Below are 12657 nucleotides of genomic sequence, written 5' to 3' on the forward strand. Positions count from 1 at the left end.
ATGGAATTCTTAATTAAGAAAAACCTTGCAATTTTCTTTAGTTTTCATCAAACGTGTGCCTTACAATTGATAGTTATAGGCATATTGTGACAATGTGTATTATTTAGTGCCATCTCGTGGTGAACTAATAGAATGCAACAATTTTGAAGCACGCACACTACGGTGACTCAGATTGACCATACTTAGTAAAGCTAACACCAATTAATACCAATTATTATTTGGACTGAGCGACCAGCCTGGCGAGCAGGAGCAGTGGGGATGAGCAAGATGGCTAGCAAGAATCGCTGAAGCAGCTAGTAAGAACCGAGTTGGCCAAACTTTCTCAATATACGGCAAGAACTTGCTAGAGTGGCTAGCGAGAGAAGTTAGCAAAAGCTAGCGAGAGCAAAGCAGATGGAGACAAGCGGCCACCACCTGTAGGCCCCAGCTGCGGAAAGTAAGTGGCGGTCGACCCATTGGGTTCAACACTGTCTGTAAGCAAAACCAGAGGCAAACTATGTTCATGAAGTTCTTCCCCTGTGGGTATCCATAAAGCAGAACCATGTCAACCTCCTGTCAGTCACGGGGCAAACTGTGTATTATAATTAGCAGATAGAACATATTTTTGAAATTAATAGTGGGTTTTAAAATTAATTAATTATTAGTTCACCACTACATGGTGATGTCCTTTAAGTCCCAGTTATTTTGAACTGATTAAGTGTTGTACTTTAATATTAATTAATTTGAAGATCTGGGAATTATTTTTAATCTATATGAATTTTGTGAAGTAATCCCAAATTCCGAAATCACCCCCCAAAATTATAGAACTCTTGACAAAACTATAATTGCAGGGTTGCCAATGCAGGCCAGATTTAACATCCTCGTGTCCCGATTTTTGCCCACGTGCCATATGTTTGACACCCTTGAGTACGGCAATCTCCGGCGCCTGCGCAGCAAAGAAGAAATTCAGATGAAACCCATTAAAACCCTCATCGTCGGAGAAAGCAGTCACTGACCAGATAGCATTCATCACAATAGGGTTCAAAAAATAAAGTTTAATGTTATGTGCTGTATAACAAATAAAATATATTAGTGTTTTAAAAAAAAAACAGGTGCATAACTAGGTGGAGCCTAATCTACCATTGTTAGGAGACAGTGAGGAGAGGTCGACAAGGCTTCAGGCCGGGGAGCTCCACTGAAAACATCACATCATCATCGTGAGTCCTCACTAGTTTCTTGCCATGAAACGATGAATTCCATGAAAAATCTTTAAATACAAATACAGTGTGCCGCACGTGAAGACAACATTATCATCTTTGGAGGACAAACATACAGTCGCAAAACAATCCATACATGTTAGTCACATAGATATTGCATTGGTCTGCCACTGAGTGAACTACCTGCTGGGAGGGGGGGGGGGGGGGGGGGGAGTGTCGGACCAACTTGTCGGGACGCACAGAACTCTTGTAATGTTTCTACAGCTAAACAGCAACACACATGAAATATGCTAAGAGATAGCTAGCCAACATCATCGTAGTCCTTGCGGAAAGCAGGTTTTATAAACCATATTTTCACGCTTGATTTTTTTCCTCTGTTGACACTGAAAGTTCTTCTTTTTTTTTTATGCACATGAACACTATTGACACAAACATCTACAGCAAAGTTACACTTGACATAGCAGAACCCTGGGGGAGATTAGGCTAACACAATTTGTTATCACAGAACTATTTACACTCTTCAAGGACACACACCTGAAGGTGAGCCCTGGTGCGACGCCACATCTTCAGTCCCGGATGATTCCGTCAGCAGATGTGTGGTTCGGGATTTCACCAGCAGTGTGACATGAACAATGACTGCAAGCCTGACCATAAACACGGCTCTCCTGCTGTTGCTCAGAAATGCTTTTTCCTCAAATGACCTCCCATAAATATACGCAAGACAAGCGAGAGGAGAGGCGGAGTCCTCCCAAAAATAAGAAAGGCAGCCTGATACTGGGACTGGACCCAAACTCAGTCTCCTTATACCACCCATTTGGTTCCAACACTTAAAAAATGTGGATTTGTGAGAATGACGGAGTTCAGATTCAGGCCCAGCATGAATGCCGGCAATGAAAAGAACAGTTCAGAGGTAAGAAAGCAAATGTATTTCTAGTAGAGATAAGACCCGCCTAGCATGGTGGGGCGCATCTTCATGCTCTCTTGATGCTTTGGCACTGACACAAAGACGCAATCAAGGAAAATAAATGCTCTTCATGAGGCAACATTGGTTGTTAAGGCTCTACTGTGGCTGTGCTTGCTTAGTTTCTAGTGACGGCTGATAACTGCATACTACCACGAGACCAAGCGGGAGGCACTATGTCGAGTCCTCGGGTTCTGACTTGATGGTCCTTTTTTCCGTGTTGCCGGCTGTTCGCTGTGACATCCCGTTTTCTAAGAATACATTGACAGCGTTAGCATAGCGTTGCAACAGCCAGCAGCCAATCAAATCGCTGCACACTGACCCGTTGCTGGTGTTTTGGTCTCATCTGTGCTGCTGTTGTGGTTGTGATGACGCTTGAGCTCATTGGCCAGCTGTTTGCCTAATGGCAGGTCACCTTCTTGCATGGTTTGGCTCACCACCCGCAAGTTTATGGGTCGCTCATCTGGAGGAACAGACGGACGAGGAGCGATGAGGATCAGGTCATTCCGGTAGTAACATTGAAACAGATGCCGCACAAAGATGCCATTTAAAATCAATGACAACGACGTTATTAAATCGCTGAAGAAAAATGGGAGGGAGCTAGACAGACAGAGAGAGAGCGACTGAGAGAGAGAGAGACACCCCCTCTGGGCAACTGGCTCGAGGTAAACATGTGTAGGCGGTTTAATTACAGGTGCATTGTGGGATTTGTGGGAAGAGCGATAGAAGAAGCTGTCGGAGTGGGTGATGTAGGAAGAGGAGATGAGCCCCGAAGACAAAACTTGAATACTCACGTTTTTTTTCCTTTTTCAGAAGAAGAAACAAATTCAGAGCAAGCAGTTTTCATGCAGAGTTTCGATATGAATCTTCGAGAGAAAGTATGTTACAATTCCGTTTACCTTGATTCTCCTTGCTGGAGTCACTGGCGGCCCCGTTGGTGTTCTGAGCGCTGGCGAGGTACTTCAAGGCAGCGGGGGGGATCCTCCAGTCCAGAGCCTGCAGTCGCTCCTGGACTGCGGCGTCCTGTAGGATTTCCATCTGTCTCGCTAGCAGACGCTCCAGCTGCATCTAAGGACACACAAAGGAACCCTGTGACTCAGGAATCGTACCCGCACTCTGTACTTACAGTGGATATAAAAAGTCTACACACCCCTTGTCAAATGCTAGATTTTCGTGATTAAATTTTTTTCCCCCCCAGTGTTAATTATAAGATAATTAGCTTATTTTTCATCCTATATTTGTGTAAAAAATAAAGAAAGAAATCATTTAAAAAAATGATAATTGAAAATAACAACTACAAAAACACATCGTATGTGTATATGTTTTTTTTTTTTTTAAGTAAAGTGAAACTAAACATGTCTTGAATTTGACGCACCACAGAGAGGAACAACCATGCCAAGTATATAAACGGAGGTTTCAAAATTGTGAAAAATTAAGCCCTTGTCTCCATTCTCAGACAGCGACGGTGTGTCTGCTGAATGTGGAAAAACAACGGCTCGCTCAACGGTCAATCAAGCAGCACAAGTCCGGGAAAAATGGCTACTACGTGGCCTTGCATCAATCTTACGCCTAAACATTCTACATGTTTGAGCCGTAAATGCATATCCGCTTAAATCCGTCTGTAGCTGGAATATACCATATCCCGCCAGGTTAGTGAGGGGCTTAACCATGGCATGACAATAAGGCACTCTAAAGCAGACACACCAGCAAGAAGCCCCTGTTCACACACTGGCTGTCAAATCAGACTTTTTCTTTTTTCTCCCAAATAGACAAATCATTTTTCAATCGCAAAAGCTAGTGTGTTTTTTTTAATGGTTGAAAACTTGGCACAATACAAAATATTCTGCACTAATTATCGTTGCAGAAGCCAATCAAACCATACTTTTTAATAAAGCCATGGATGGAAAATTTCTTGCTTTGCCGAAAATTTCCCATCGTCGTTAATGCTCCCTGGTTCACGTTCCTCCATGTTACTTCTGTTCCTGTTTTTTCAACCTAAGCTCTCTATTAGTACATCAACCGCGGTTAACTTTCTTCCTTTTTGACAACGTAGAACGCACAGATGTTTTCAAATATAGGTTTTCAAATATAGTAACAGCAGGTAAAAAAATACTCAAGTAATTTCAACTTAAGTACAATAACAAAGTATCTGTACTGCCCATCAGCGAGCGTCAACACAAACGTCTCACTGGAAGTGAAATGATCATCAGGGCGCATGTCACTGTCGCTTGGAATTAGAACGTCAAAGTGTCACGTCCTCCGCAGGGATGGCGCTGTGAATGAGCCATGAAATCTCTTCCCTCTCTGAATAACGTTTTGGAAAATCGCATTAGCTCAGACGTGCGCGCTACACACTGACACAGGAAGTCGCACGCCTAAAGAGGCGTGTTTCCACAATGTAATGAATGGACCTCTTTACATGAGGAACAAGTTCATCAATAAGTGACACTTAGATCGATGTCATTGAGGCCAAAGCTGGAACATCAATCACTAACTGTGCGCATGAAACCAAATCAAATTCCGGGAGTGATGACCTTTGTGATTGTACCTGCAGATTCCGTCCGATGCTTTCGTCTCCTTTGGATTTGGCGCAGGCCAGCTGCTCCCTTAGCATCTCCTGCCTCATGTGGATGGCCTGCAGCGCCTCCTGGATGTCGAAGAAGTTCTCCTGAAGAAGCACAAAAGAGAGATTGAGTCACTGAGAGGTGACAAGAAGGTGTCATGCTTTATTATCTATGACAACACTCAACAGCTTTACATAATCGAAATGTTATTTTCTTTCCCTCAATTATTACAATAATAACACAAAAAATTTTCAAGGTCCTTTTCCCGTTTATTATTATTATTATTTTATCACATACAAGCAATAAATGAAAGAAGTCAACCTTAAACATTTCTTGACAATCATATGTTATATGTGACCTCACTAGTCTAAACATGACATTTTGATTAATATTACATTTTTGAAATATGAGTAATGAGGCTAAATCCAGCCGTTTTTATCCATCTGAGGGGGCAGCCATTTTGCCACTAGCTGCCAACTGAAGATGACATCACAGTTGCTCAGTTTTTAGGCGCTGGGCTGTGATTGGTTGTTACCTGAGACCTGAGCAACTGTGATGTCATTTTCACTTGACAGCAAGTGGCCGCTTTCTGATATTGATAAAAACTGCTGGATTCTGCTGCTTAACTCATACGACACTAACGCAATATTAAACAGAATACCCTATTTAGACTAGTGGGGCTGCATAGAACATATAGTTAAGATTGTTTTTTGTTTTTGGTTGACTTCCTCTTTAATCTGTATTACAATAAACAATGTCAGATTTCAAATGTTTTTGTTAACAAGAGTATGAAAACCTAGAAGAAAATTATTGTACATTTAGAACAGATATAAAATTTGTGATTAATCGTGAGTTAACTATTGAAGTTATGCAATTAATTACAATTACAAATTTTAAACGCCTGACGCCTCTAATTTTTAATAATCTTTTCTATAAAAAATATATATATATTGAAAAAAAATGTCTAGATTTTCATACTCTTGTTAACAAAAGTGGGGAAAAAATGTTAAACTAATAGAAATAGTTAAAATGATTTTTTTACGTTTATAGCCGTCAATGGCAGTGAATGAGTTAAACATTTATTTATTTGTCCTGACTGTGCTCTCCCAAATCATTGACTAGAGTTTCCCAAAGACCTCTAGGAGTTATTATTATTATTTATTTATTTATTTATTTATTTACATACTGTAATGAAAATCAGTTTAACAATCTCTGGGAAGCGAACTGAAAACTCTACCTCAGTTTTAATCCTTTTGGGCGAAGGCTCATCTCGGTCCACACAGCGAGACCTGAGGACAAAAAGCAAACTTGGGAAACGTTGTTGCGATGCCAGAAAACCACGACGTAGAGCAGCGACTCTTACTTGCTGGTGCGGTATGTGTATTTATACGTGACCTCTCTGGAGATCTGCCGGGCGAGTCCGAAGAGTTCGTCTCTGCGAGTAAGCAGGGCCATGTCCCTCATGCAGAGTTGCGCCGCTGCCTCGTTTACTGTCAGCTGCGCAATGAAAAAAAAAGACAAACATGAGCTCAAAAATGATAAGTTGCATTTGGTTTCTGAGATTGAAGAACATGTTCCCACCTCATGGAGCGTCAGATGTTTGCCATCCCTCCGTTTGGAGTCAAAGCGTCCGTATATGGCGCTGTACCTGCGAATCTCCTCCTCCCGCCTCGGGTCATCGTCGCTAAGCTCAAAGATGTGTCCAATCATCTTTGCCAGTTTCTTGTTGCTCTTGAGTTGCTCTTTGACCTCAGCGAGGTCCACTTTGGTGAGGCCCGGCGCCATCCTGTCCACACACTCCAGGACCGACTGCACGGCAGCCGCATCCAGAGCCTCCATCACGTCTCTGGGGGAGGACGGGGAACCCAGGTCGGACGGCGACAGGCTGTGCTCGCTATCGTTGCTGTGCCCCGACCAGAAGCGAGCTTCGGCGTTGCCCTGTAGGGGCGAGCCCACGGATACTTTGTCCCGAGTCACATCCAGCTTTCCCGTGTCAGAGCAGGTGGCGACCGCTTTTGACATCTTGACGCTGGACGTGTTGGCCCGGTCCTGGGCGCCCAGCAGTGTGGGTGAGCCTTCAGGCAGTTTGTAGACGGGAATGCTGCAGACCGGCAGTGAGGTGAGAGGCTGGTTGAAAATGGCCGGGTTGGTGACCCAGTCGCGCAGCGCCTTCTGAAGGCGGCGCACGTGAAGCGGCTTGCTGGCCATGCCGACCAGCGCCATGATCTCCAGGAACTCCTCCTCACCGGCTTCGCACAGCTGCTGCACGTCGTCGCCGCCCTGCTGGATGAAAGCTTCATAGTAGTAGAGCAGGTTGGCTCGCTGGAGGATCCGGTAGAGCTGCAGCTCACCCAGCGTTCTGGGCAACACCGCCGCCATGACTGAAAAGAGGATGGGTAACACTTTTAACCATTCAGTTAATTTTTTACTTTGATTTTTTTTCCAGTTAGTTTTAATTCGTTTTTGCTAGAAAACTGTGTTTTAGTTTAGCTTTTTATTAGTTTTACTTTTTTTTTAATATATGAAAGTTGTCATGGTCTGTGTTTTGGTTTTGTTTACGGGTCATGTTTGCCTTGTGCGTTTCCCTTTGTCAATGTCTCGTCAAGTTTGATCATGTCCTCCTGTGTTTGCCATCCCGGTCCCTGGTGTTACCCAATCAGCTTCCCAAGCCACGTGTGTCTTGTCCAGGTGTCTCTTGTTGTCTCGGTGTATTTAGGAAGTGACAATGGCGGCTGATTCAAGTACAACACCGCTTGTTGAACGTGGGAATAAAGAAGCAAAAAATGTTGCTGCAAAAGCATAAACAAGCTAAGGAGGCTGCGCAGAACGACTACGACACGGCTATCCGCCATTGTTGACGGACTGACGGTTCGCGAGAATTGCCGCATACGTCATCAATCTGCGACATTGCGACCATTACGTCATCGCTGGAGGAGCATCCTGCATAAGGTGTCCACACGGACGCGTACGGGACGCGTTTTGAAATCTTTCCACTCTGGAGCCCGGTTTCAAAAGTGATCGGTTTCAAGCTCCGAAACCGCGCCATCGTTGGACGAACGGTCCTTGTCGAGTTACTGTCGCGGTCGCATCCATGCCATGTCCTATCGTCATCATGTTCTTCCCTAGCCGTGTTGTTGCTTTGAGTTATGTTTTTGGACATTGTTGATTTTGTTATTTTCGCCAAGTACCTTGTTTGTCTTTTTCTCAATTAAACCCCCTTTTTTGACTGCATCCCTGCCTTGCTGCTTTTGCTTCCTGCATTTGGGTTCTCCATCCTACGCCCCAACTTGACAAAAGTAAAGTTTTTTATTTTTTCACTTAGTTTTGATTAGGTTATAGAGCAAGTTTCTAAGTTGGTTTTTTTATGCTGTGTTTTAATTTAGTTTTTTATTTATTTATTTTTGTCACTTTTTTAAATCTATGAATTTATTTATGGGCAAGATATATATATATATTTTTTTTAAAGGTCCGCTTCGTACAGTAATACCAAAACAAATACAGTTTAAATCAACCCTAAAAGCTCATGTATGATTTTGACAAAGACAAAAATTCTATATAAATACTATTTCTATTAGTTTCAAAAATGTTCCTACTTTTGTTAACAAGAGTATGAAAACCTAGATTTTTTTTTTGTACATTTAGACCAGATATAAAATTTGTGATTAATTGTGAGTTAACTATTGAAGTCATGCGATTAATTACAATTAAAAAATTGAATCGTCCCCTTAATTTTTAATAATCTTTTGTTTTTTTAATTAGGGCATCAGGCGATTAGAATTTTTCATTTTTAATTACAATGACTTCACTAGTTAACTGACCATTAATCACAAATTTTATATATGTTCTAAACACACAATACATTTTTTTCATACTCTTGTTAACAAAAGTGAAAAAAAAAAGTTAAACTAATGGAAATAGTTAAAATATATATTTTTTTACGTCTATAGCCGTCAATGGCAGTCAATGAGTTAAAAACATTTAATCGCCTCTTGCCCCTAATTTTTAATAATATATTTTTTAATGAATTTATGGCAGTGACTGAGTTAAATGCACTCCAAAAAAAATGTGGAAGTAATAGATATAGCTCAAAAGAATTTTGGACGTCTATAGCCGTCAATGGCAGTGAATGAGTTAATTTTATAAACGTAAGGTGAATGTTTCAGTCAGTTTTTTTTTAAACATTTTCTTTTTTTTTTAAATTTAGCGAAAAAGTTATTTCAATTTTAGTTTTCATTATTTCATTACTTTACGTCAGTGGTATCCAAACTCTTTCTTCCAAGGGCCACATACCGAAAAACACAGTCTTTACCTTCAATTTGTCCCGTCACATCAACATGTAACAACAACGCAACTTTAAAATGGCTTGATTACTGTGGGAAATTAACGAAAAAGAAAATGCTACGGACGAGGCACGGGAGCCATAAAGTCGAATCGACGTAGGTCGTACGACGTAACTCGAGGACTCCCTGTATATACTTCAAAAAAAGAAAAGAAAAAGAAAAAAAGTCAATGATTTTCCAAAATTTGTGGGTGGTCAGCAGCACTGTATCCAACCAGAATCATTACGGCCCTGCACTGAACAGCAGCAGCAGAATCTCCACATTCAAAAACAAAACGAACAACCTGTAATAACCTGAATTCACACAGAGGAGAACGTGTAATAAACAATCACAGTTGATGCTGTTTGCTGCTGTCGTTGAATTATTTCTAATCACTGGGGTGTTAATAACAGAAACTTTGTTCCTATTTTGGTGAAGTGTGAACGGGGAAAACAAGGAAGTGAGATAAGAGAATGAATTTGTTTTCCTTCATCTTTTCGCCTGTCTCTCCATCCGGCATGTTTCTCCAATGCTTGCCAGGGAGTCCGAAACACTGCATACGTTTGATTTATCACTTTGTAAAATCAATCAAAATTCCCAGCAATTTGAAATCAAAGGTATCCCCGCCCACTCCAGAGATTTAATGATTACTTGTCAACTATTTGTCAGTCAAACATTTGGCTGGATATGCACAGTTGTATGTGACCTGTTCTGTTTGAAAGAGGTCAAGATACAGCATTTAGGTTCAATTATTACATTAAACATAAAGGTGCATATATTTTTGTAAAATATATTTTTGTATACATACTGGTGAATATCATTTGAGATTTTATACAGATTCCCCTCCCCTTTTTGTGTTGCAATGCACACACAGCTTTTTTTTTAATGCATTCAAGTAGGGGTGTGCTACACCCCCCCCCAATATATTCTCATAAGAATCGCGATTCTCATTTAGTATGATTCAGAATCCATTTAAAATGTCCCAAAATCGATTTTATTTTAATTATTTTATACTGTCTGTGCGTGCCTTTATTTGGAGCGCTTTTCATGTTGTACCTGGTTTGGTTTGGCTGGTAGCCACATTAGAGAGTAGAAGGAAAAAGTCACAATCAAGTTATTCCAATAAAAGTTGTTTTTTTGCAGTGTGGAGCCGTTCTTTTGAGTGATAAAAGTGCCGCGAGTAGCGCGCTAATTAGCATTAGCGAGTCAGATTGGAGTAGATCATTACAATTCCTTGCACATCTATAGATTGAAGCAAAAATCATTGTCAATCAAAAATCTTTCCTAATCGAAAATCTATTCTGAATCAAATCGCAGGCCCAAAAATCGAAATCGAATCGTGAGACATTCAAAGATTCCCACCCCTACATTCAAGTGAATACCATTTTTATACACATCTATTTGGAAGTTTGAATGGGTTTTTCTTGTTGGTCAATTTTTTCATACAGGAATGTGTCTTTTTTTTATTTATAATAATAAATTGCACATACAGGTAGGTGTGCAATATTTTTAATATTGGTGATTTTAACTTGTTGTACACTGTGCTTTACCATTTTAATGTGAGTTATGTGCAAAACAAGCCCATATATTACTTATGCTGTGGAAATGAGCAATGATACTAAACACGAGTATAGCTCTCGGGCACTTTCAGTGTCTAAAAGTAACTTCACATAAGATAAAAAGTGGGAGATCCTCGGTAAGTAGTAGCCTCCGATGCAGACAAACAGCATGAGCCATGTTAACTGTTAATTTTAGTCTATATGCCACAGGCATGCAAAAAAAGTGACCTTACATCTCGAAGGCGACCCTGTCCGCCTTTTCACTGAGCAAAAGTCAAACCCTGAGAGAATTCTGCTTGTTGTCACTCCCGAGGAGGAGAGATCACAAATTGCTGGGAGGACCACATGCCTCTCTCCACCCCTGCAGGATGTGTAGGTGGCGGGCTCGCCTCGCCTAGAATAGGCCGGAGCAGGGGCCTCGGGTGGGAAACACACAAAAGCTGTCTGAAACAAGACGGCAGCGTGAGCTAGTGAAGCGCTTCTACTGATTAGGCAGGCTCAGCTAATGCTAACAAGTAACCACGATGGTACTCTAATAAAGCTTGTGTGCTGCAAGGCACAAAATTCTTTTTGAATTTGTCTAATTTTTATTTGTTTTAATCTGGCCATAAACCATAAACAAACATGCAAATAGAAAAACAATCACTGCTGAGCTATGAGCCCATCACTCTCCATGTCACTACTCTTGTGTCCATGTATACTCTCGATTCACAAATTTCAGCTGCTGTTTCCACAGCTCACACACATGCAGAGACACTAAATCCACTGATTCACGAGAAATTCCCATCACGCACAAGGAACCACGTCACCATGACGACTGCTAACATTAGCTGGTGTTTAGCTTCTACATTTTGTTAAACTTGTAGTACAGCATTAACAGACGACAAGATGCACAGTAAGGAGACTTTAGCGGCACAGTTTGCTGCTTATGACGCCAGATAATTTCCCAACCACTGTTGTGTTGTGGGAAATTATCACATTTTACTTAACAGGTCTGAATAGTATGATTTACTAAATTGCTGTTTATAACTCTCTATGTCAGTTACATATAGTGACAGGCGAAACTATTAAATGCTCTTCCACTGGATGAGGTCAAAACCTGTGTATACACAATACAATAATAGTTCACACTGTGAGTAAAATTAATGATTATTTCACAATATTAACTTTTTCAGATGTTTGGTGGTGGTGTGCCTTGGATTTTTTTCTAATTGGTTCAATAAAAGGTTGAGCAATTACCTCCATTCATTCATTCTGCCGTCTGGCGTCGATTCGATTTGACGTTGCACCGATTTGTGCAACAACATGTGCGTCGGTGACGACGCGTTTTGCACAATATACAGTGCACAATGTAGTAGTAGGCTACAGCACGCGATCTCGTGCACTGGAGTTGCGCGTACCTGCTGTGTTTTGGGCCCCTTCGGTGCGTTCGTGTGGCGGTCCACTCTTCTCCCTTAACACGAAGGCCGGTTGTCGGTCTGCAAGAGGAAACGCTCGCAAGCAAACAGCCCCGCAGCCTTGACTTGTGAGGAAAAGCCACGAACGCCAATGTCAAGAATTGATAGCTAATTTCCAGTTGGGAGGGGAGAAAAAAATGAAGAATAAGCGACTTAATTGTTGGCTCACGCAGAGATACGCTCTTGTATAGGAGCCTTCCCTGTAAACTTTTTATTGTCGCTAAGAGGAGCAAAAAGGCGCAGAAAATCAGAAAAAGACTTCCGTGAGTCCTTTTCCTCTGAGTGTGTGTTGCGCGTGTAATAAGTGTTCAGTCCTCTCCGGTGTCTCCACTCCCCAGCACTGTTCGAACACAGCAAGTTAGCAGTCGCGCAAACACATACACTTCCGCTTGTTTAAGCAAATAAAAGCCTAGAGCTCTCGGATTCAAAATCAGGATGCAGTATCATCAATAATGTTTTTTGGGGGAAAAAAGTCATAACTCATGGCTGGTGTTTACATTGAAAAGCAAAACTGTTTATATGTTGGGTCAAATTGATCGGTGTCGGTTACACTGCCATATACTGTTTGCTCAAATTCATGTACACAACCTGCTAAATATGT

General features: G+C 41.4%; 1 protein-coding gene across 1 annotated transcript; it reads right to left on the reverse strand.

Moving 5' to 3' along the window:
- Positions 1-1008: 1008 nt before the first annotated feature.
- On the reverse strand, positions 1009-12373 carry LOC147179614 (NGFI-A-binding protein 1-like). The gene is made up of 8 exons (XM_086068086.1): positions 12000-12373; positions 6303-7102; positions 6085-6218; positions 5959-6010; positions 4706-4825; positions 3057-3225; positions 2480-2620; positions 1009-2408 (listed from the first exon to the last, which is right to left on the reverse strand). The coding sequence occupies exons 2-8, from the start codon at positions 7098-7100 to the stop codon at positions 2332-2334; spliced, it is 1491 nt and encodes a 496-aa protein (XP_085924212.1). The 5' UTR covers positions 7101-7102; positions 12000-12373; the 3' UTR covers positions 1009-2331.
- Positions 12374-12657: the final 284 nt, after the last annotated feature.

Source organism: Leptonotus elevatus, chromosome 2 (assembly GCF_054856555.1).
Source record: "Leptonotus elevatus isolate MCC_2025b chromosome 2, RoL_Lele_1.0, whole genome shotgun sequence".
Classification (NCBI taxonomy): Eukaryota; Metazoa; Chordata; class Actinopteri; order Syngnathiformes; family Syngnathidae; genus Leptonotus; species Leptonotus elevatus.

What these genes read in the sequence shown, in the direction of transcription:
- LOC147179614 (XM_086068086.1), bottom strand. Translation starts at nt 7,100, where the DNA reads ATGGCGGCGGTGTTGCCCAGAACGCTGGGTGAGCTGCAGCTCTACCGG. An exon ending in TACACATACCGCACCAGCAA is followed by an intron (nt 6,011 to 6,084) that starts GTAAGAGTCGCT and finishes TTTTGTCCTCAG; the next exon opens with GTCTCGCTGTGTGGACCGAG. An exon ending in CTCCAGCAAGGAGAATCAAG is followed by an intron (nt 2,621 to 3,056) that starts GTAAACGGAATT and finishes CTGTTCCTCCAG; the next exon opens with ATGAGCGACCCATAAACTTG.